The following is a 24,033-nucleotide window of genomic DNA, read 5'->3' on the forward strand; positions in this document are numbered from 1 at the left end:
GGGCCCTGTCTTTTTTATGAGTCCCTGGAGTGGAGATGTCAGGGGCCCTGGCACTCTTACGAACTCCTGTAGTGGAACAATCATGGGACGGGGCACTCTAACAAGCCCCTGGAATTGAGCAGTTAGGGGCCATGGCACTCTTACGACTCACTAGAGTGGAGAAATCAGGAGCTGTGGCACTCTAGTGAGCCCCTAGAGTGGAGAAGTCAGGAGCCCTGAGTAGGAAAGTAGGATCTGCATCTTATGGTTACCCCCACTTTTTGCTGAATGCACCACTGTTTTTGACTAGTCTGGCTGGGATCCTGCTAATCAGGACCCCAGCCTATCTGCTTTCTCCCTAAAACTGTTATGATATGTACTAGGTACACTTCAGATTGGATACTGGGGTACCCTTGTCAGTGCCTAGTATATGGTACCCATGTACCCAGGGCATAGATACCCCAGAGGTCTCCCAGGGGCTGCAGCATGTATTATGCCACCCATGAGAGGCCATGCAAAATGGAACTACAGGCCTGCTGTTGCAGCCTGTGTAAGCTGGTGCTTGCACCACTTACGAAAGATATAGGTTTACTATATCTACAGGCCACTACACTTAAAACCTATAAGTCACCCCTATAGCAGGCCTTAACAATCCTGAAGGCAGGGTGCTGAGTTTTACGTGAGAGGGTGCCCCTGACTGAGCAGAGCACCCCTGCAACCTTCGGAGACCATTCTCCAGGGTTGTCTGTGATGCAGCCAGAGATATAGGTAGAGGTGCATTATATGCGCGTGTAAAATGCTACCTTGAAAACGGATGCAACAAAACATGTTGTGTTTGGTATCAAACACCTTAGAATCATACCTCCACACTGGTAACCAGTGTGGGAGGTATTATTCCACCCTTTTGAAGCAAGCTTTGTGGGGTCCCTAGTCTTCCCGGTACCAGCCTTCTCGAACCGGACAGCACAAAATGGTTGCTGCCAACCAGAGACACATTTCTGCCCTCCTGCTGCTGACCCAAGCTCAAGCAAGGGAAGGCAGAAGAATAGGCATCTTGTCACAGGGAGGTGTGAGCACCTCCCAGACATGATTTAGTGTATTGGGGCTGGGTGGGTGCACTTCCAAAATGCCTGAAAGTCTGCACGAGGGGCACACTTGTTGTCCCTGTGCATAATCCAGCTCAAATCAGTTTGGGGAGGCGTTGGCTCCTGCTCTGGCACAAAACTGGACAGAGGACATGGGAGTATCCTCCCCACTGTCCAAACCCTCCCCTGGGAGGGTCCCCTGAATCTGTCCAACCCTCTCCCGTGGGTACTTAAGGGCTTACCTGGCTGTAGGACCCTAGATACGACGTGGACAAGATTCTGAACCAGAAACCACTGACCTTCAACCGTCTGGACATTCTGGACTTTGCTGGACTTCGACTGGGCCCGACTTTGTCTCCCTCTCCGTCTAAAGCATTGTCTGTGCCCGTGCACCATAGAGGCTCCATGCAGGACCTGTGGGGCGTCAAAGGAGAACTGAAGTATCTCCCTTAGGGTGAAGGAGTCACTACCCTGCATTCGCAGGCACTAACACAACTGACCAGTCTGCTGATCCTGAGCTCCTGCAGACTCCAAAGGCTCCAGCAACACAGGAGGTGGGTTCCTATGTTTTTTGAGGTCGAGTTGCCCTCTCACCAAGTTTGAGGCCAGTATCCCATGTGGGGACCGCATAACTTGAACCCCTGTGCATCACATACTTTTGCAAGTGCAGATGCTTGTTGGCACTTCCCAACTAAGTGCATTGGGCTATCGATAGCATCAAACCTATGCGCACATTTCACACAAAATACTTCAGCCTCCTCACACGGAGTGCCCTGCAAGCTGCTACATTGTGAAACTGCTTGAGGTCCCCTCGCGACTCCTGTGCCTCTGGCCTGTGGGTCCACTTGAGGTTCAACACTACTTTTCTTGGGCTCCCCTGGTTGCTCCAGGCCTGCCCTGACTCCCCTTGCTGTGGTGAGTCCCCTGGTCCTTGCTGGGCCCGACCGTAACATTCCTTGACCTTCTTCATGGGTTGCCGCTACCAAGGCTTATTGGTGCTCCCGCTGGGCACTGACCCCTCAGCACTCAACATCCTTTGTGGGACGGCTTCTATCCAGCTCCTGCTCATCCTCAACGTCTCCTGGTCCCCGTGGCTGCAGAGTCAAGGTCCCCGTCAACACACCTGAAGCACCCGACATCGGTGGGCATTCATCTATTGTGCCCCTGGTCACTCTGAATTGACCCAGACTCTGTCCCCTCTGCTTTCAAGTTCCTTCCATCAAGAATCCACCTGTGGGTTCCACCGGACATTCTTCTTCTTTCCAGCAGTGGCATGTCTTTGAAGTCTCCCATTGAGATCAACGACGGTTTCCGACACCACTTCAGCCCTATGCACCCGGCTTCCCTGGGATAGGTAACTCTGGTACTACAGTATCCACGGGTGGGGAGGCTCTCCAACCTTCTATGATCCTCAGGGTTACCTCGTAATCCACTGGGAAGGGTCCTTAAACAGTAAAACTTCAAACGCGACTCTCGCATAGAGTTGTACCGAGCACGCGGTTGTGTTCCCACACTGCACCCGTCCTCCTACTCACCCTGGGTGGTTCCTTGGGGTCCCAGCTATTCTACACATTCTAGACACTGTCTTCACTCGAGTCGTGGTTCTTATACCACTATTTTAGTATATGGTTCGGCCCCCCCCTGAGGCCCTCTGTGTATTATTGCTATTTACTGATGATTCTTTGCTACAGTATTGTGTGATTGCCTCAGTGTAGGTGACACTGTGATGTGCTAGACAGTATTGTATTAATAAATACATATTTTTATAACTACTGTGTGGTTCTCCTTTCATTTAACCAATACTAAAAGGTTGCATTCTGATAAAACAAGCCGCTTAACATTCCTTCAAGACTCGGCCTGAAGGCTGCTCTCCACAACTACCACTTCGATAGCTTTCTAAGGTTATCTTTGACCTCTTGAATCACCATAAGGGTTGTTTGGACTGGTGCAAGGGGCCCACTTTAATTAGTGGACAGCATATACCAGGCCAACTTCTCACACCCTGGTACTCACTGGGGTGGAGCATTCAGGGGCCCTGAGACTCTCGCAAGTCTCGGGCCTGGAGCAGTCACAGGCCCCTGGCGCTCTTTCTTACAAACGCCTGGACAAGAGCAGTCAGGGGCCCTGTCCCCTTACATGCCCCTGGAGTGGAGCAATCAGGGGCACTAGCCTGTAGTGAGCCCCTGGAGTGGAGCAGTCAGGGGCCCTGGCCTCTAGGCCCTGTCACTCTAGCGAACCCCTGGAGTGGAGCAGTCAGGGGCCCTGGCAGTCTAGCGAACCCCTGGAGTGGAGCAGTCAAGGGCCCTGGACCTCTTAGAAATCCCTGGAGTGGAGCAGTCAGGAGCCTTGGCACTTTTACAAACTCCTGGAGCGGAGCAGTCAGGAGCTCTGGCCTCTATTAAACCCCTGGAGTGGAGCAGTCAGGGTCCCTGGCACTCTGGCAAACCCTTGAAGGGGAGCAGTCAGGGACCTTGGCACTCTAGCCAACCTCTGGAGTGAAGTAGTCAAGGGCTCTGGCACTCTTATGAACCCCTGGAGGGAAGAAGTCAGGGGCCCTGGCCTCTAGCGAACCCCTGGAGTGGAGCAGTCGGGGCCCTGGCACTCTTTCGAACCCCTGGAGTGGAGCAGTCAAGGGCCCCGGCACTCTTGCGAACCCCTGGATTGGGGCAGTCAGGGGCCCTGGCACTCTTGCAAACCCCTGGAGTGGAACAGTCGGGGCCCTGGCACTCTTTCGAACCCCTGGAGTGGAGCAGTCAAGGGCCCCGGCACTCTTGCGAACCCCTGGATTGGGGCAGTCAGGGGCCCTGGCACTCTTGCAAACCCCTGGAGTGGAGCAGTCAAGGGCCCCAGCACTCTTGCAAACCCCTGGATTGGAGCAGTCAGGGGCCCTGGCACTCTTGCGAACCCCTGGCGTGGAGCAATCAAGGGCCCCGGCACTCTTGCGAACCCCTGGATTGGAGCAGTCAAGGGCCCCGGCACTCTTGCGAACCCCTGGATTGGGGCAGTCAGGGGCCCTGGCACTCTTGCAAACCCCTGGAGTGGAGCAGTCAAGGGCCCCAGCACTCTTGCAAACCCCTGGATTGGAGCAGTCAGGGGCCCTGGCACTCTTGCGAACCCCTGGCGTGGAGCAGTCAAGGGCCCCGGCACTCTTGCGAACCCCTGGATTAAGGCAGTCAGGGGCCCTGGCACTCTTGCAAACCCCTGGAGTGGAGCAGTCAAGGGCCCCGGCACTCTTGCGAACCCCTGGATTGGAGCAGTCAGGGGCCCTGGCACTCTTGCGAACCCCTGGAGTGGAGCAGTCAAGGGCCAGTTCATTTTCCCCCTGAGTGCGCTGGAACCTGTCCGCACTGCGCGCCGCCAGCACTCTCCGGCATGTTATGTCCCTGCAAACATTTGTGTCAAATGTGATTTATTAGACGCCTGTGTAATTGGTTTTGTAATTAATTATTTCTGGTCTGTTGATCAGAACAGACACATCTCATAATCTACGTGAAATCCAATTTCCAGATTCTGTGAACGCTCTTCTCCGGCTGACAAGGACTACAGCTCCGGGACAGCGATTCAGGGTGTCTCCGGGGGGCCGCGGGCGCGCGACGACTGGAAGATGGCTCCCTGGGGGGCAGGTACGAGGACCCCCGCCATCATGCGTAAGGCGCCCTGCTTACAGGATACCCGATGAATGCCGGGGACTTGAGAAGCACTTAAGACAGTGGATATTAGGAATTCACACTATCTCACGAAAGAGCTGCTGGTTTCCTCCGACGCACCAGAGCATCGTCATCGGGGCGTATAGCGCAGCGTACATCACGGTGGGTTTCTTGACGCTTCACTGAACCAGAGCGCAAGAGTTTACAGCGTGTCCAAAGTGAATGCCTCATTCTGCATGCGAGCAGTCTGGAAAAACCTATTCAACCTGTAGATCGAGTCACTTGGAGTCCTGCTGAAGAAAGAAGCGGTTTTCTACCACCAAGTGCAGATGACACACAACTGTATCTATAGGTCTCCTCGCCAAATGACCCCTCGCACCTCTCCATCACCCTACAATCTGTTCAAAACTGGATGACATCTCATCGCCTACAACGAACTCTCCCAAAACTGGAGTCCTCCTCCTCTCCCCTTCAAAGTCAACGCTTCAGTTGCAATCTTGGATGGACGCATTCTACATCCTCCGCAGTAAACCCACCACGGCTTCCAGGGCCATATTCCAAGAAGTCATCCCAGACAAGAAACTCAACTTACAGCCTCCAAGCAGCACCATGGCCAGAAACGCGCTCTATCAACCCCGCCTTCTCTGGGGAACGTCCTGCAACTTTCCAGAGGAAGATCTGAAATCTCTCCCTCACAGGCTGGTGCTCCCCAGAATTGACTATAGTAACTCTCTCTTGACTGCTCTCCCCAAAACTCATCTCACCCCCCTGAAATCCATCCTACACTGGGCAGCACGCGTCACCTACGAGGCCAAAAGGAATGACCACATCACACCTACGCCGGTCTCTTTCGGTGGTTGCCCGTTTAAGCCAGGGCTGTATACAAGACTGCTTGCATCACCCAGAAGGCCCCCCACACATCCACTTCCTGGTACCCTGCAGACAAACTCCAGCTTCCAGGAGGTTCCAGACCATCTTAAAACTCCTAGATTCTCACCTAGAACCCTGACCAGTCAAAAGGAACGGCTCCTGGCACAATCCTTCTCTGGGAGCGCAACCAGAATCTGGAACTCATGACCTTCAGACTTACACATTAGCACCTCGCTGGCGACCTTCAAACTGGGACTGAAAGCCCTCCTCCTTCGACGATACTTCAGCTAACTCTGCAGCTAACCCTCTCCAGCGAGAACATGTCCACTCACCTCTTGGCACGGAACTGGACCACCCCCACTACATCAGGCGCCCACAACTTTTCCACTGCTGTATATACTTTTTGTACACTTTTCTGTTTCTGTAGTGATCTACCATTATGCAATTCGTGGCCTTATATAACCATATTTGGTAATATTTGGTCCTTTTGAACCCTCTGTAACTATCCATGTAACTACCTATGTCTACTAGAAACCGCTCTGGCACCTTTGGGTAACGTAAGCGCTATATAAAAACGCATTAACAAATACATAAATACACAAATAAGTAAATACATAAATAAATAAACAAATAAAATGGCGAGCCCTAGAACAAGGCGTCTCAGCGCTCTACTAAAGGACAATAATTCGGAGAGTCTCGCTCTCAGGGGCTCACTGGGAAGAGAGGAGATTTTGGGGGCGTCTTGGGATTCTCAGGGTGGGGCTAGAATCCAGGGTGTTATCGGAGCCGGAAGCTGCAGAAGATCTGATTTTCTGATTGGCTGATGATGTGAGGTTGATGCTGGACTAGACCACACAGGGCATCCAGCAAGGTGCAGGGATGCAGGATGCTGCCAAGAGCATAGCAACAGGGGTATCCGAGATGCTGGTGTCCTAGCAACGCATCACTAGTTCTCTGCAATGGAAAGTCTTGATGAACTCCAAACCCAGGCCATACTGAATTGTTTTATATTTTATTTACATTTTATTATAATTTCTTTGAGATGCCTTTTGTGTTCTGTGTGAAATATGGAACTGAAATATAATGTGTCTTCGATATTATTCTATTTCCTGCAACATATTATGCGTGTTTTGTTATTGGAAGATAATACTATTGACAGACCAAATTGGTACAATTATGTTCCTGGCACAATCCAAAGTATCTTTGTATCCTTGTTTTTAATGATTTTTTACTTATCAACAATAAAGTGTTACACATGAATTGTTTTATAATAGCATACATACATACTTCTTCCAAAACCCGCCATGTTTGGATATAAGGAAGAAGAGGAAAAAATAGGTTTTTTTTTAGAAAAACTGTGGGTGCAGCAATGAGGTCGGGGTGAAACCCTTGGTCTCCAAATCCCAGGGTTGCCAGGTGCACCCGTAGCGCTTCCTACAGTGGCCTCAAGAGGGCGCTATTTCGCACGGATGTGTTGACTCTTTTCATTAAAGGCCTCCTGTTCCTACTGGTCCCTGTGATGAAACCTCCAAACAGTCACTGCTGCATTTTACGTTTTCTTGTACTTTTATGAATTATATTCCAAAAGGTTTTTAATTCCTCTCTTAAAACAAAACCAATTTAGATTCATTCCAACCCTACAGTTTCCACAGCTACTTGGTTCTGATGAGGTCTGTTCTATGGAAGTCTTTTCTCGAATGCGTTGCACTTCTGTGAGTGATTAACTATTTATGGGAAGATGAGTTTTATTCCGTTTTATTGTGCTACTGCTCGTGCGGTTATGATTATTAGATTTATAGTGGAATAAAGTTTTTGAATTGGATCTTTGTTTCATATTCAGATGTATTAAAAAAAGAACGAGGGCCGCTTAAATTTGAATTTGGGGAAAAGTAATCACTAATGAGCTTGGCAAATCCTGGTCCTGTTTTCCTTATAATAGCCCTATTTTAAGGATTCGCCAATTGCCCTTGACTATCTGTCAGGACTCGGCTAACTCCACGTCTTTTCAAGCGAAAAAGTGTTTTAATATGCAAGCCCTTCACGCTTCCCTAGTTAGAGATATAATTGCACAGCAAACACACTGTGACATTTTATAGGGCAACAGGCAGCCATATATTAACTCGAACACACCAGCATGCGTAAAACAGGATTCCGCGAGTTAAATCATGTTACAGGCCAAATTTGCAATTTGTAACCAACTGGCAGGTTTATTCAGAGTACAAAGCGCTCCATCGGCTGTGTAAAGAAGGGGGAAAAACAAGCGAACGTATATCTTTTTCATCCATTACATTTATTTAGGGTCAAATATTTACAGTCGTTGTTTAATCGAGCCAGTCCGCTTTTACTGAGCTCTAAGAGGATTTTGAACGAGAATATAAATTGGGCTAGCAACCAATGACACGGCCGATTGCTTGGCTCTGGCTCGACCCTTGTCCCCCTGGTACTGTCGAGTCAAAACAGAGCCGGGTCGAGCATCCCACAAACTTCCATTCTTTCCTCCCAAACACCACATTAAAAAGACAACAAGCATTTGCAATGCAATAGGTCTCGCATTTGCGAGACTTTAATCTATTGGCATTGTAAATGACAATGCCTTTTATTTATCTGTTTTGATAATTAAGTTATTAACACATAAATATAAGGCATTGTCAGTTACAATGCCCATAGCTCAAACTCTTGTAAATGTGAGACCTATTGCATTGCAAAGAAGCGGCCGCCATTGTCAAGGGCTGCTTGGAAAGCGAAAGCGTGCATGGAGCGATGAATGTTGCAGGAAAGCATGTCCTGCCTGCAGTAGGAGAAACTCATTAAAGAAAATAGTGCTTACAGACTAAATAAGAAGTACGTGTAACAACCGAAGTAAAAGGGCCAGTCCCCATGGGAGGTTACAAATGAAAACAAGGCTTAAGGAGGGCCTAACAAGCCTATTAACGAATCAGAAGCCAGCATTTACGAAGGACAATAACACAAGCCAATGAAAAATATGGGGGGGAGAGTGGGCGGGGCTTCAAATCCATACTCGAATACAGCATGCCTCACAGAGCAGCGCATGTGCTGCCCAGGCTCGACCTAAAAACCAATAGATGCAGATCAACTGAGTGCACAAAATTTAAAAAAGTGTCTTTCCATTGCGTGTATGTCTGCAGCTGAGCTGCAATTTATGTGTGTCTCACTAAACACTTGTAATCGGACAACAATGGAGACAGGATGGGGGCGCTAGCTCCTAAGCTGTTGACTTTGGAACTGAGAAACCAGGTTTGAGTCCCAGAGTCGTCTCAACATCGAGTGATTCTGGGCAAATCACAAAATTTCCCCTTGCAAAATCAAACCTGACCTGGTTTAATGTAACTGGTGCGTATGTAAAGTGCTCCAATCACCATGAGCTGCGTTTGTGCTTTATAAAAATGTCAAAAGTAAGCCCTCTGGGTGATCAGATCGTTTTTACTAAATCTATGTAACTATCATCCTCGACTTCTTGACATTGTCCTTCTTCACTGTTTATTGTTAGGGACATGCAGTGATAGTGGCATAAAATCAGTTTCCTTCTGTCACTCACACTTACATTTATACTTTTATAAGAAATACATTTTGACTTTCATGCACATATTGCGTCAGAATGAATTAACCTGTGGAATTTCGACTGTATTTGTTCAACACAATTTACTCATATGATCGTGGAATTATTGAATATAACGCATTGTCTTTTGTTTGTAAAAGTGAACAAGAAGGAGCGATTTATTCAGTGGCTCAACTGCATAATCAGTAACAGGAAACCTGGGTACATATTACAGATTCCCCACTTGACCAAATTGTGTGACCTTGTGCAAACCACTCTACCTCACTGTGCCTCATCTTGATTTAGTGCCAAATCTCAGACCTTCTTCTAGGAACCCAGTTCAAAAACCTCACTTAGGTATGGTTTAATACACAATAATGCTTCTCTACATATACAGTGCACACGACAAACTGAAATCTGTGGTTTATTCATGGCTGTGTTACCAGAGCATAGAGGCAGAGGAAATGTTTGTGTTTTAAAAAAGATTCCTTCGAACAGATGCCAATGTAGTAATATGATCTAATGCACTAAAGTGAAACACGAACTTGCAATAAATAACCTATGCTTGATTTGAAGGTATCTTTACCATATGTGCACATGAAGTTTCCTGTGTCACTTTCATGGTGAATTCTTCCATGTCTCTTGCTTTGGGTCTAAGAGCCAGACCAGGCCCTGGCTCAGCTTCTTCTCTTCTCTCTCTATGAATTTGCTGCCTGGCCCACCTCTAATAAATTGTAAAATGAAATTTGTGGCTCTGGGTATAAACAACCTGTCAAAATGATCAAGGCAGAGTTTACTTTAAGGGAATAAATCATGAGCGATGTTTAGTATCTTTACAGTCGAGATTAACTGTACTTTAGTTTATGTACAAAAGGGCCGCCATGTTCACGCATTATGCGAGCCACTCAATTACTGGTCTCGGTTTTAAAGGGACTATTCGCGGTTAATCTTTTTTTCTCATCTTTGGTGTATATTGCTTGTCCTTTACTTCTAAGGATGTACTTTAATTGTATATTATAAATAATGTTATCATTATATACAAATGTTATTCTTACTACAGGGTGGCGGGGGGTATGTATGGAAAGAGAAGTCCACAAGAGTGGAACATTTCACAGGGTTCCTGGTGTCCTAAAATGCCCAGTGACATGTTTTCTGTATGGAGTCCATGTGCTCTGGATTTTCACAAGCACTTCGTGCCGGGCCTGGGTCACTGGTGTCTGCTGCTGGTGATTCCCCTCGTGTCTTTACACGAGGCCAGCGCGCGACCCCCCTCACTGTGGTTCTTTGCGCGCTTGCACCAGTGCTTGCACCAGTTCTTGCACCAGGGCTTGCACCATTCCTTGCACCAGAGCTTGCACCATTCCTTGCACCAGTCCTTGCACCATTCCTTGCACCAGTGCTTGCACCATTCCTTGCACCAGTGCTTGCACTCACGTCTCTTGTGTGTGTTCCTTTCACAGGCAGAGTGTAGGAACTTTGTCAAAGTGCTCCTGGTGCGGAACGAGGGGACCCTCTTCGTGTGCGGAACCAACGCCTTCAACCCTGTCTGTGCCAACTACAGCGTGAGTAGAGTGTGCTGTGTGCTTAGACACTAGTGCAAGAACAGTGCTTCGAGGAGACTGCGGAGTGGCATGTAGCACTTTGTAAATACTTTCATAAACAGAAGCGCGTGGGATACTCTACCAGTATGTGGTGGTTGAATGTTGTTGTTGTCACTGTGCCCTTCTAACACTAATTGTCCCAGTGCTGCAGTGTTAATGCCCCTATAGCCGGTAGACATTATGTGAAATGTGGTGTTGATGTCAACGATTATACTGAACATTTGAAGGGACAGATTCTAATTAATATAAATGAGCCTGTTTGGGGTGTAATAGCCCTCGTCAAACGAGCCTGTTGAGTTAATTTAACTCAGTAAGCAAAACTATTGATCCAGAAGATAGGGTGGCTAGACTATACTAGGATGCTGCAAAGAAATAAAAAAAAGTAATTTTTTATATTTCATCAAATGGGAATTGGTCATTAAAACGAGGGATGAATACCTAATAATGGGGGGTGTATCCTGGGACTGTATATTAAAGGCCTGGATGCAAGAAATTATGGAATAAACCTATATTTGCAATGAGATTATATATGCGTATGTTCCCTGGGATTATATGGTGAATGTATATGCGCCCTCTGCTTGTAGATAGAGGCCTGAATCCCCTGAGACTACAGAGTAAGGGCCTCTGTGCTTTATGACTGCGGAATAAAGGCCTCCGTGTCTTGAAATTATAGCATAAGGGCCTCTGTGCCTTGGGATTATAAGGGCCTCAGTGCTTTTATGAGCCTCCATATTATAGAATAGATTGCAGATAAAGCCCTTTGTGCCTTGAAATTACAGATTAAAGGCCCATGCCCCATCATATTATAGAATACACCCCCCTGTGCCCATCGGGCGTAGTTTGAAGATGTGTGTGCGCCCAGAGATTCAAGGTCCGGTGTTTGTGCATGCCTGAGAGTACACCGACCCTGCGTCTGTACCCCAAACCTGCACTGTGAGCCTGCTGCTTTCACCCCTTCCTGCCCCCCGCACCTCCCTCGCCACCCCCTCCTGATTGCCCGTCTCTGTGCGTCTCTCTTCAGATGGACACTCTCGACCCTCTGGGCGACAACATCAGTGGCATGGCCCGAAGCCCCTTTGACCCCAAGCATGCCAACATCGCACTCCTTGCAGGTAATATGTGTGTGGGTGCAGTTGTCTCTGTGGATGTGTGTGGCTGACCGTGGATGTGTGTGAGTGTGTGTCTGTGTGTGGTTGACTTTATGGATATATGTGTTGTCTTTGTGGTTGTGTGTGTGAGTGTGTGTCTGTCTATGTTTGTAATTGTGGATGTGCGTGTGTCTGAGTGCGACGAAGAGGACTAAGGAACCATTAGAACTATTGAGTGACGCCCTTCAGCACTTGACCCCCACTTCTGTCCATCACTCACGTATTCATGCACCCCTCACTCCCTCTACCCCGCTATGTGCCTCATATCACACAGTGTGACGTGCCACTTGTGCCCATTGCTTATCTGTCCCATATCACACAATGTGCTGTGCCGCCTGTGCCCATGGCATATATGTCACGTATCAAACTGTGCTGTGCCACGTGTATCCATGGGATTTGTGCCCCATATCACACAGTGCGAATTACTCCTGCTCCCTTAGAGTGCCTGTGAAACATGCACCTGCCCCAGAGCATATGTGTCCCACATCACACAGTGTGCGGTGCCACCTTTGCCCCGTAGCGTCTTTCCACCATCCGAGTGTGCGGTGCCACGTGTGCGCAATAAATGCTGCCCAACATCACACAGAGTGCTGCGCCAGAAGCCCTTTACAAGCCATCACGTGTGCTCCGTCCTGAGCTCATATCAGGGCTGTCCCACGTCACCCTGAGCTCTGCCAGGGGTCCGTACAGACCTGTCCCACATCACCCTGAGCTCTGCCAGGGGTCCGTACAGACCTGTCCCACATCACCCTGAGCTCTGCCAGGGGTCCGTACAGACCTGCCCCACATCACACAGGCTGCGCCGGGAGCCTGCGCAGACCTGCCCCACATCACACAGGCTGCGCCAGGAGCCTATACAGACCTGCCCCACATCACCCAGCCTGTGCCAGAAGCCTGTACAGACCTGCCCCAAATCACCCAGGCTGCGCCGGGAGCCTGAACAGACCTGCCCCAAATCACCCAGGCTGCGCCGGGAGCCTGTACAGACCTGCCCCACATCACACAGACTATGCCAGGAGCCTACACAGACCTGCCCCACATCACCCAGCCTGTGCCAGGAGCGGGTACAGACCTGCCCCACATCGCACAGTCTGTGCCAGGAGCCTATACAGACCTGCCCCACACTACACAGTCTGTGCCAGGAGCCTATACAGACCTGCCCCACATTACACAGTCTGTGCAAGGAGCCCGCACAGACCAGCCCCACATCACACAGTCTGTGCCAGGAAACCGCACAGACTAGCCCCACATCACACAATCTGTGCCAGGGGTCGGTACAGCCTGCCCCTCATCACACAGTCTGCGCCGGGAGCCTACACAGACCGGTCCCACATCACCCAGAGCTCTGCCAGGAGCGCAGCCCGTACAGACATGCCTCACATCACACAATCTCTACCAGAAGCCCTTAACAAGCCTGTCCCCCATCGCAAAGGTTTGTGGCCCGAGTCCGTATCATGACTGCCCCAGATCACACAATAGGCTGTACCCGGTGCCATACAGACCTGTCCCACACCACCCAGTCTGTGCCAGGAGCCCGTACAGATGTACCCACGTCACCCAGCCTGTGCCAGTAGCCTGTACGGATCTACCCACATCACCCAGTCTGTGCCAGGAGCCCGTACAGATCTACCCACATCACCCAGTCTGTGCCAGTAGCCCGTACGGATCTACCCCACATCACCCAGTCTGTGCCAGGAGCCTGTACAGACCTGCCCCACATCACCCAGTCTGTGCCAGGAGTCCAACAGACCTGCCCCACATTACACAGTGCTCTGATACCTGCATCCACAGGACACGTTTCCCAAATCAGAATGTGTCCTGTGCATTAATAAGAGCAGAGGCAGTCAATAACAGCCGTTATCGGCCCTCAAGCTATTTATGGACGGGCCTTCAGGAGAAGGCACGCAAAGAATTTAACGAATAATACATGGCGTTATTGACTGGCTCCAAGTTCAACAGTGTCATCACCACACGGATACACCGTCTCGTCCCCTGTCCATCTAAAATGGCCCTGAGCTCTTCTGAGGTTTGCAGCCGAGGCTGGGTACTAGTAATTAGGGACTGCATTCTGAGAAATCTGATTGGCTCTTCCGCTTGCAACACTCCAGTCAATAAGCTACTTACACATTAATACCCTCTGCTGAGGGCAATAACAGCTGCAAAATGTCCACCGTACAGTCATGAACCACAGCCAAAGGCGATGTCCTTAATGTGGGAGGAGGGCAATTAACAGCTGTTAACAGGCCAAAGAATGTGGCCAGTAAGGATTCCTGGCTGGCTAAGCCAATCTCTGTAGTCCACACAGGGTGCTAATAGGGAATTGAAGGCACTAATGTTTGTATTAATCAGTTTTTCTCTCTTTGTTCCTTCCCTACCCCTTATGTCTCCCTTTTACCATATCTTTGATCACCTTAATTTCTGGCACATCTTCCACTTTTCACCTTCTCAATCCTTTTCTCTTTCTTTCTCCTTTCTCCATATATTCTAAATCTGCCCCAAATTCTTCCTTTTTGACACCTCTATTCTTCTGCACACCGTTTCTCCTAAATTCTTTAATCCCCATGTGATTTTTTGATTCTCTCTAACCCATCTCATCCCACTCTTCATTTTCATGTCTCCCCTTTTGTTGACATTCCTTCTTCTTCTGCTCCTGTGTTACTCTTTCCCACCATGTCTCGCCTTAATTTTTCTTTCTCCTCCCCCTTCTCTCTCTTGTTCTTTTCCCTTTTGCTCTCCTCTTATATGTAACCCCTCTGTCCCTTTTCTCTTCTATTCATCTCTTTCTGTGCTCATGACTCTTATCTCCTCCCTTTCCCTTTCCTCCTTTCTCCACTCTCTGCCATCCCTCTATATCCCCTTCATCTCTTCTTCTCCATGTGTCCCTCCTCTCTTTCCATTATCTTCCCTCCCCTCATTTCGCTGCTCCCTCTCTCATCTCCACTCTTTCCTCCTTTCTGCGCTCCACCTTTCTTCTCCTGTTCTTTTCTTCTCTGTTCTCCTTCCTCTCTCTCCATCTCTTCTCTATATCTCCTCTTCCCTGCTCCACTTTCTTCCCCCATCTTCTCCCTCAGATGGCATGCTCTTCACTGCCACCGTGACAGATTTCTTGGCCATCGACGCGGTCATTTATCGGAGCCTAGGGGACAGCCCCACACTGCGCACTGTTAAATTTGACTCCAAGTGGTTTAAAGGTGAGTTCTAAATTTTCTCCTTCTATTGAGCAATTTTTCATTCCAATGTTTTTTTCGCTTGTCTGTGTTGTTACAGAAATCGGGACACACATGCACATCTGTCGTTGATTGGGTTACAGATAAGAAACTTCTAATCTCAAAACTCCCCAGACCACACATTTCCTGCCTCTTTAAATTGGATGAAAGATAAAAACGTCTAGGAAGACCCTCAGATCAGAACATCTCCTGAATCTTACATTGAATTGTAAATGAGTGTCCTTCCTTTGAAGAGTTTCCAGACAAGGACTCTACTATCTTTTTGAGTTGGGTTACAGATAAAGATCTGATCTACAAAAACTCCTCGGACCAGGGAATACACTCGTGCCTTAAAACTGGATTACAGACAAATACCCCCTATCTAAAGTCTCCTTGTATAAAACAAGCATTTCCAATGCAATAGGTCTCGCATTTATAAAAGTTTAAGCTATAGGCATTATAACATTACAATGCCTTTTATTTATGTTTTGGTTTTAAAACAAATAAAAGGCATTTTCATTTACAATGTCAGTAGCATAAACTCGCATAAAAGCAGTGTGTGGAGTGCAGCAGTGTGCAGGGTGCAGCAGTGTGCGGCATGCAGCAGTGTGTGGCGTGCAGCAGTGTGTGGCGTGCAGCAGTGTGTGGCGTGCAGCAGTGTGTGGCGTGCAGCAGTGTTTCGTGTAGCAGTGTGAGGCATGCAGCACTGTGTGGCGTGCAGCAGTGTGCGGCGTGCAGCAGTGTGAGGCGTGCAGCAGTGTGTGGCGTGCAGCAGTGTGTGGCGTGCAGCAGTGTGTGGCGTGCAGCAGTGTTTCGTGTAGCAGTGTGAGGCATGCAGCACTGTGTGGCGTGCAGCAGTGTGCGGCGTGCAGCAGTGTGCTGCGTGCAGCAGTGTCATGCAGCATGCAGCAGTGAGTAATGCAGCAGTGTGCAGCAGTGTGTGGCTTGCAGCATTGTGCGGCGTGCAGCAGTGTGTGGCGTGTAGCAGTGTGTGGTGTGCAGCAGTGTTTCGTGTAGCAGTGTGTGGCGTGCAGCAGTGTGTGGCGTGCAGCAGTATGCTGCGTGCAGCAGTGTCGTGCAGCATGCAGCAGTGAGTAATGCAGCAGTGTGCAGCAGTGTGTGGCTTGCAGCAGTGTGCGGCGTGCAGCAGTGTGTGCCGTGCAGCAGTGTGTGCCGTGCAGCAGTGTTTCGTGTAGCATTGTGCGGTGTGCAGCAGTGTGTGGCGTGCAGCAGTGTGTGGCGTGCAGCAGTGTTTCGTGTAGCAGTGTGCGGCGTGCAGCAGTGTGCGGCGTGCGGCGTGCAGCAGTGTGTGGCGTGCAGCAGTGTGTGGCGTGCAGCAGCATGCAGCAGTGTGTGGTATGCAGCAGTGTGCGGCCTGCAGCAGTGTGCGGCCTGCAGCAGTGTGCGGCCTGCAGCAGTGTGAGGCATGCAGCAGTGTGAGGCGTGCAGCAGTGTGAGGCGTGCAGCAGTGTGAGGCGTGCAGCAGTGTGTAATGCAGCAGTGTGCGCAGCAGTGCGTGGCGTGCGGTAGTGTGCGGCGCGCAGCAGTGTGTGGCGTGCAGCAGTGTGTGGCGTGGTTTGTAAACAACAAGAAAAGCGGAAATCAAAGGAAGGGTGGGAGGGAACGAGCATATGGGGTGTGAGTTATAACGAAAGTTAATTGTTGTAAGAGGGGATGCAGGAAGTGAGGCCGGGCGCGCGCTGGCGAAAGCAGTCTGCTGCTTTCAAGTCCGATGCCAGATGCCAGCTTCGCGCTTGAATGCCTCACATGCACTGGCCATAAACCGCATTCCTAAAGTCTTGTGCCCCTTACTAAATCTCTCTGAATGCGTGAGGCGGCGCACGCGCAGGAAGTAGCTGGTGGCAAATGGAATGCGCGTGGTTGTGCGCGTAACCGCCACCCGAGCCGCCTGGGAAGCCTTTGGGAGCATTTTCTGAAGCCCCTACTCGCTGGGCGATCGCTTACGCGATAGCCAGGCGAGACCTAAACATCTCCTGCCTCCTTAAATGGGGTTACATATGAGAACAAGCATTGGCATAGCCAATAGGTCTCGCCTTTGGGACCTTATAAGTGTTTAGCCATGCAATAGTTGCATAACTAAATACTTATAAGGTCCCAAAAGAGAGACCTATTGGCTATGCCAAGCGACCGTGCTGCAGCGAAAGTGAAAGTAATCGCGGTCAAGCGCGGCGCGCGCGCCTGCGCTCATGCACTGTAGCTCTAGGCTGGCCTGGTAGCACTTTTTAGAGCCCTCTCAATAAGTCTCGCCAGACCAGCGCATGCGCTGGGTCAGGCGAGACCTAAAAATACACCTTGTCCTTCCTTAACTTCTATTACAGATAAGTAGCCTTTTACTGAAAAATCCATAGATCAGGACACCCCCTGTCTCATTTCACTATTCTAGAATTGGCGCTGCCTCCTCAGACCCCTTAAACAAGGACATTGTCACCCTGTTTACATTGAGTTCAGAAAAAGCTCCACTCTTCCAATAAATCCAGACCAAGATGGCTGCCAGTTCATCAGATCGCAAGGCTACCTTCAGCTGTCACTGGGTTACTGCTGAACGCTATCTCATCTTCTGAGCCTGCATAAGAGATCAGAAGAGATTAGTAGAACGTTGACCGTGTGCTGTTGCACTGATCCTGCGCTTTCTTGCTTCTGTCCTGCTAGAGCCTTTCTTTGTGCACGCGGTGTCCTGGCGCACTCACATCTACTTCTTCTTCAGGGAGATCGCCGTGGAGTACAACTACCTGGAAAAGGTAAGCGTGAACCTTTCACCTTGTGGAGTAAAGAGTGGGAGAGCATGTGGGATGCTTTAGAGCCCAGCTGCACAGTAAATCGCTTCTAGGCACTTTCTTGGCTGATATTGGGTTAGCGGCCAGACGGAATATCACCATTGATACCTTCAGCTTCTTTCAGTGCCGAGTCCCATGGCCTGGTGTGCTTCTGTTCCTCAGGGTTTTGTCTTCTGTAAGCCTTTGTGTTGTGGGTTAATTTTATACCTCAATATCTGATCTATGGTTTTTCCTCTACCTGGCGTTTGTTTTTTTCACTACAAATCAGGTTTTCTATTATTCCACATGTTCTGATTTGATTTATTCCCCCAGCCAATTCATCTTTGGTTCTTCTCCATGATCTGGTTTGATAATATTCCTCAAGATCTAGTGTTTGATGGCTTCGCATTGACTTGTTTGTACTTCCTTCCTCCTGAAATGATCTTTGATTGCTGCCCTTGATCTGGTTTCGCATTATTACCCAGGATTAGCTCTTTGGTTATTAACAAATCTTTTGTTTTTTGTTTATTCCTCCTAATCATCAGCTACCTTTTTAAACAGATCTGATGTGGTTTCCCAAAGTCTCATCAATTAATTTCCCTGAGATTACTTCTACAGTGATTTAGTGTGATACAGTCTCTATCAATGATTGCATTGATCACCTAGTTTAGGTGACCCTACGTCGGTCCCCAACCTGGCACCTCTGGTTGTTCCTCAAGTTTAAATCTCTGATTTCTCCCATATCTATGAAGCTGCCATCCCACCATGACCCGGATTGTATTATTCCAAGTCATGCAGTTTCTGGTTTCCATTTTCGATGGTCCAGTTTTTGTTATCCCTTCGTCCTCTTCAACGTCCTGGCCTCATGTTGCTTTCCAAAGCTAGCTTTGCTAAGTCTGGTCTCACTAAACTTGACAGATGGTCACTTCTCATGATGTGCTTGCTTGTCCCATAATCTGCTTTTTGCTTTCTACCCTCCAAAGTTTGTTCTTTGGTGGCCCCCATTTTCTGATCCGTGTTTGTCTTGTTGCAGATGGTGGTATCCCGTGTAGCCCGTGTGTGCAAAAATGACCTCGGCGGATCACAACGTGTCCTGGAGAAACAGTGGACCTCGTTTCTCAAGGCGCGGCTCAACTGCTCTGTTCCAGGGGAATCGCATTTTTACTTCAACTTCATCCAAGCCGTGACGGACATCGTCTACATGAATGGGCGGCCTATGGTCCTGGCTGTCTTTTCCACACCCACCAACAGGTAAGTAGTGACTTCTCAGGGCGAAAAGAGTATGTGACTAGACATGGAAGAGAGACTACTGTGGCAGTCTGATTTTTGCCATAAACTCCTCTCTTTCTTGAATGAGATGGTAAATGAGGAGCTTGTATAGCTCATGCCTACTGCCTTATCCACACTTGGCACTGTATGGCTCCTTGTGACTCATGGCACGATTTAAAGAGATATTTTTTGTAAAATACTTTTTATTTCCAGACATAAACTATTATCTAACCCTAATCAGCCAGGACTTACGAAATATGTAGCACTTAAAATTAATACGGTTGCCCTTACTGTTAATGTATTACATTTTGTCAGAATTAGAAATCAGCAATTACTTCCATCTATCTTATTTTTTTCCCCAAGTATATTTCTTCATCTGTGTTCCTTTTGGGAAAGGTCCGAAGCTTTTGAAACAGGAAGTGACATCAAAGGAAGGCAGGAAATGCAGTCTGTAGATGTTTTAGAGCATCCTAGGGGCTACAAACAAGAAAGACCCTGGCTTTATGCAGTTGTTTCTGGAATGGATGTTTATGTGCACTTCTTCTCCCTTTGTCTTACTTACGGTATCTGATAGAGACTGCTAGCCGCAGATTCCTTCACGTAGAATTATCACCAGACGTGAGACTGGATCCGGAAACTTCTTTGCCTAAGCATCCCTGCGTGCTGGGGGTGGGGCGACATCACGCGACTCCGCCCAGCCGTCATCCGCGCACGTGACGTCAGCGAGGTCACATAAGACCCGCCCCGGCGCGCCCACATCAGTTTTTTCCTTTTTTCGTATGCAACGCGGATCCGCTCCTTGCTATGGGCCTGTTAGGGCCCCCTTTTTTCTTCCATTTTCTTAGTGGAACAGTGTGCGAATGCCTTCGGGCTTTAAGACTTGCACGTCGTTGGCATAGCACAGAATATGAAGTGGATTCCAAGTAAGAAAACTACTTACAAAAACAGAAAAAAAATAGAATAACGATTTGATTGAGAAGTCGAGCAGAAGTCAAAACACTAATAGTAAATCTATTTTTAAAAAAACATTTAAGAGGTAGGAAGGAGGGATTATTAGAATGCTCAATGCCAGGTGTTCTTGATGTCCAGAAATAGCCATGGTCAATGCATAGCTTCTGAAGGTGACCTGCAGTCGACCATCGTAGACACCTCTGACTGAGGCAAGTGGACAGGCGCCCACCAGGTGTTTTGTGCGTTCTCTGCCCCTGTGGTCCACCCTATGATCCAAAGGAGGAGTCACAAACCTCGTGACTTCCAAAGACTTTCCAAGACAAAAACAAGCGCAAACATCCGGGCCCAACACCAGATGGCGATCTATGCACACTGTGTAGATCTGCAGCTCTACATGCCAAGAACAGATGCAACGAGTAAGTAGCATATTCCTTACTAGGGGTGTGCAACATTCTAATTCAACCAGGAAAGCTATGAAAGTTATAAAGCTGCAAAGTTTGTCACTTCAGCAATACTTTATTTGCAGGCAAGATAATTTATTTAATTATTTATAAATTTGGCGATTTGTAAAGTGTTAAAACATGTAGTGCTGCAGTTATTATGGCGCAATAAAAGGAAACAAACGTTTTCACAACAACTTTGGTTGAAAAGATAGAGTTTAGCCGAATGCACCACAAAGCGTCTTCGTTCAGTATTATTTTTGTTGGCCCAAAGACCAGAGGAACGCTTGTCGAAAGAGTCCATGGTTCATGATATTTCTGAACAGAAGGTGGTTAGGCTCAGCTCTCAGGCTGAGGTCCAAGATATCCCAGTGTGGAACCCTGGACAGCCAGGGCCCGCCACCAGTCTTTTGTCATTTCAGTGATTGTTGTTGCGTGAGGTGAAGATTCAGTGATGGAAGGTCCCTGGCCAGAATCGAACGTGGGGCTAGGATCAAAGGCCACTCACTCTTGTGTTTCCATAGGCCTTGTGGATGGTGCAAAGGGTTTTAATTTAATGTCAGATTTTGCTGGACGCCAGTGGATGGAGTTTAATTCCAGCTTTGATTGGTCCTGTTTACGAAGGCTAGTAAGGAATGTACTTGCAAAACCTTTTGAGTGTCCTGGTTTCCCTAAACTCATTTTGCCGTAACATTTTTCCACAATAAATTAAAAGTTTTGCATATTTTTTTCCTTTCTTAAAATGTACTTTTTTGACGTCTTATTACCTACAGTTTGTTTCCCATGTCTACTGGTTGTTTAACTGCCTGGGATAGAGGCGTTGTACGACATACTCGTATTAGGTGAAAATGGTACTGGTCACCCACATGTGCCTGGGCATTAATTTCCTGCTGACATTAAACAAAATAAGATTTTTGGCTTTTATAAGAAAATTATGTTTTTTTGTATAAAAGGCATTTTCTTAAATGTGTTTATATTGGCTTGACTACACCACATGGGAAACAGTAGACAAAATATGCACCAATCTCAAATGAGATACGCAAGCTCCACTGGCTGCCAGTGAGGAAGCGCACCCAGTTTAAAGCCCTGTGTCTGGTCCACAAAGCCCTTCATGGTGCAGGACCAGCGTATTTAAGAGAGCGGCTGTATTGGTATAAACCAAATAGATCACTGCGCTCATCTGATGCAAAACTGGTGTACGTGCCATTTGTGAAAAAGGCCACCTGGGGGTGGCAGAAGTTTTGTAGTGGGTGCAGCTGAAGCGTGGAATGATCTCCCACTTTACCTTAGAAGCATGACCAACTTATAGGCCTTCGGAAAAGCGGTAAAAACTTGGCCGTTCACAAGACAACGGACTACTTCCTGTTCTGAGCTTTGGGTAAGACCTCACACAGCGCTAGGACACCTTCGGGTAACAGTTAGCGCTTAATAAATGTTTATAACATAACAAGAGACAATATGATAATATAGTTGCATGACTCCCAACCCTAGGAAGCCATCATGTTTTACCCGCACCTTCCCAGGAAGACGCCAGTTTGTGCGGTTGAATGTCAAAAGTTGTAATTTCATATACAGAAATATTGTCTGACATAAATATGATAACCTAAATATTATTTACAAAAATGTATGTTGGGTGTAGATTTTTTGATTATGATTATATTATATTATATCGGTGACTCAATATTAAAGGCAGATGAAACATTATTCTGGTAGTAGAGGTTCTACCTTATGCCTTTCTGCTGCTCGCAAAAGACTCATACGGTGGATAACATCCAATCGAGATAGTTCTAGCAACGTATCAAGAGTATATCAGGTAGATCGCTACCCAGCACATGCCATGGTAATGCTAGAAGAGCTCGCTCATGGACTAAGACGTGAACGGGATTGGTTTGCTTGGGTCTTATAGGATCACCTCAGTTTGTTCTCCTTCTGCGTACGGCTGATGTTGGGTGACTTTGGTACGGTGCTTCATTACGCATCTGCTGATCTTGAGTTCTCGAGCAGATAAACCTCATCCCGAAGGGGCACGCATCACCATTGAATTTCCAAATAAGGCTTGAATACCACCGGGATCCATCCTGAGATAAGAACCCTTTTAACACAAGATTGCCTATTCAGATCCTGCCTTGGTTAAGTGATCAAAGGTAATTATCATTCCCATCGGCAGCTCTTTAATGCCTCCCAGTAATTAGGTAATGGCGTGATTACGTGGGTGTCTCCATCACAGAAAGACTTTGACAATTGACCCCTGACAGCGCAGTAATAGGTCTGGCTGCGGGCTAAGCGCGCCTTCCACCCGTAGACATGATCCATCTAAGGAGTCGAGAATTGATTTGGTGATTGGCCGAAACAATATGATCGTTGATTAGATCCCATGATCTGTTCTCTGGCTATTCCCCCGCTGGGGAGTCAAGAATTGATTACGGTTTGTATCTACTCTGAACATTGATTGAAGAACTTGTAGCCCCTTGTTGTTGTCATTTAAAACAATGTGGTCTGGGCTGACAGACTGCCTGCTGTAGATGCCAATATGTACATTAGCCGTTTTATAAACTCTGTGCTATTGGGATAATATACACCAGATAGTACATAAAAAAGAATTGTCAGGTAATCAGAATGAATGTGTTTGGTGAAAGGTGATTATTTAAGTGTCGAGTGGCGGTGCACTGTGGAAGGGGGTTCGGAGGAGACCACGCTGTGGTGGGATGGGGCATCGTTGCCCTGGTGGAGCGCACCCTGCTGGATGGAGGCATCACAGCCCACAATCGCATACTAGGGGCTTGTTCTAGTGATGGGAGGGACAATGAACTTGCACTGCTGGAAGTGGGGAGCAAGGTTTTAGTCTGGACACTGGGTGAACCCCGATCGAAGTGGGGAGCAGGGCATTAGTGTGGACAAGTGGTGAACCCCACTGGAAGTGGGGAGCAGGGAATTAGTCGGGACAAGTCGTGATCTCCATTGGAAGTGGGGAGCAAGACATTAGTGTCGACAAGGAGCGCACCCCGCTGGAAGTGGGGAGCAGAGCACTAGTGTGGACAAGGGTTGAACCCCGCTGGAAGTGGGGAGCTGGGCATTAGTCTGGACATGGGGTGCACCATGCTGAATGGAGAACTCAGAGGGGGTATGTCCTAGCAGTTCAGGCATGACAGTGTCATTTGGGTTGGGGCGAGCACTGATTTGCTTTTGTTTGTAAATGGTTTGTAATGCTATAGGTGAGTTGAAAATGGTGGGAAGGAACGGCTACCCCAAGAAGGTACCAGTGGTTAAAAATTACAAAGCATTTCCGAGCACAATCATTTTTGCTGTCTACGTGGGGTGCATCAGTGTAACCCCGAGTTCACCCAGATGGATGGAGGGTCCATTTCCACAGACATCCCAAATGCCCAATGAATCCTGGGGCGTCAAGAGGCATCGAACCTCTCAAAAGATGCGTACTATGGGAAACGGACATCCTAGAGTCATAGCCCGGCTACGGACATGGATATGAACAATCTACCGACATGGCAC

At 48.2% G+C, this 24,033-nt stretch overlaps 1 protein-coding gene across 1 annotated transcript in view; it reads left to right on the plus strand.

Annotated features, from left to right (window-relative positions):
* SEMA6B (semaphorin 6B) overlaps positions 1–24,033 on the plus strand; it is a 300,458-nt gene that overhangs the window by 228,567 nt on the left and 47,858 nt on the right. Inside the window, exons 6-10 of the mRNA XM_085638458.1 lie at positions 10,598–10,699; positions 11,760–11,850; positions 14,958–15,077; positions 17,763–17,851; positions 18,900–19,117. Coding sequence (XP_085494584.1) covers positions 10,598–10,699; positions 11,760–11,850; positions 14,958–15,077; positions 17,763–17,851; positions 18,900–19,117 — 620 coding nt within the window. The remainder of the gene's footprint in view (positions 1–10,597; positions 10,700–11,759; positions 11,851–14,957; positions 15,078–17,762; positions 17,852–18,899; positions 19,118–24,033) is intronic.

Source organism: Triturus cristatus, chromosome 12, assembly GCF_964204655.1.
Source record: "Triturus cristatus chromosome 12, aTriCri1.1, whole genome shotgun sequence".
Lineage (NCBI taxonomy): Eukaryota > Metazoa > Chordata > Amphibia > Caudata > Salamandridae > Triturus > Triturus cristatus.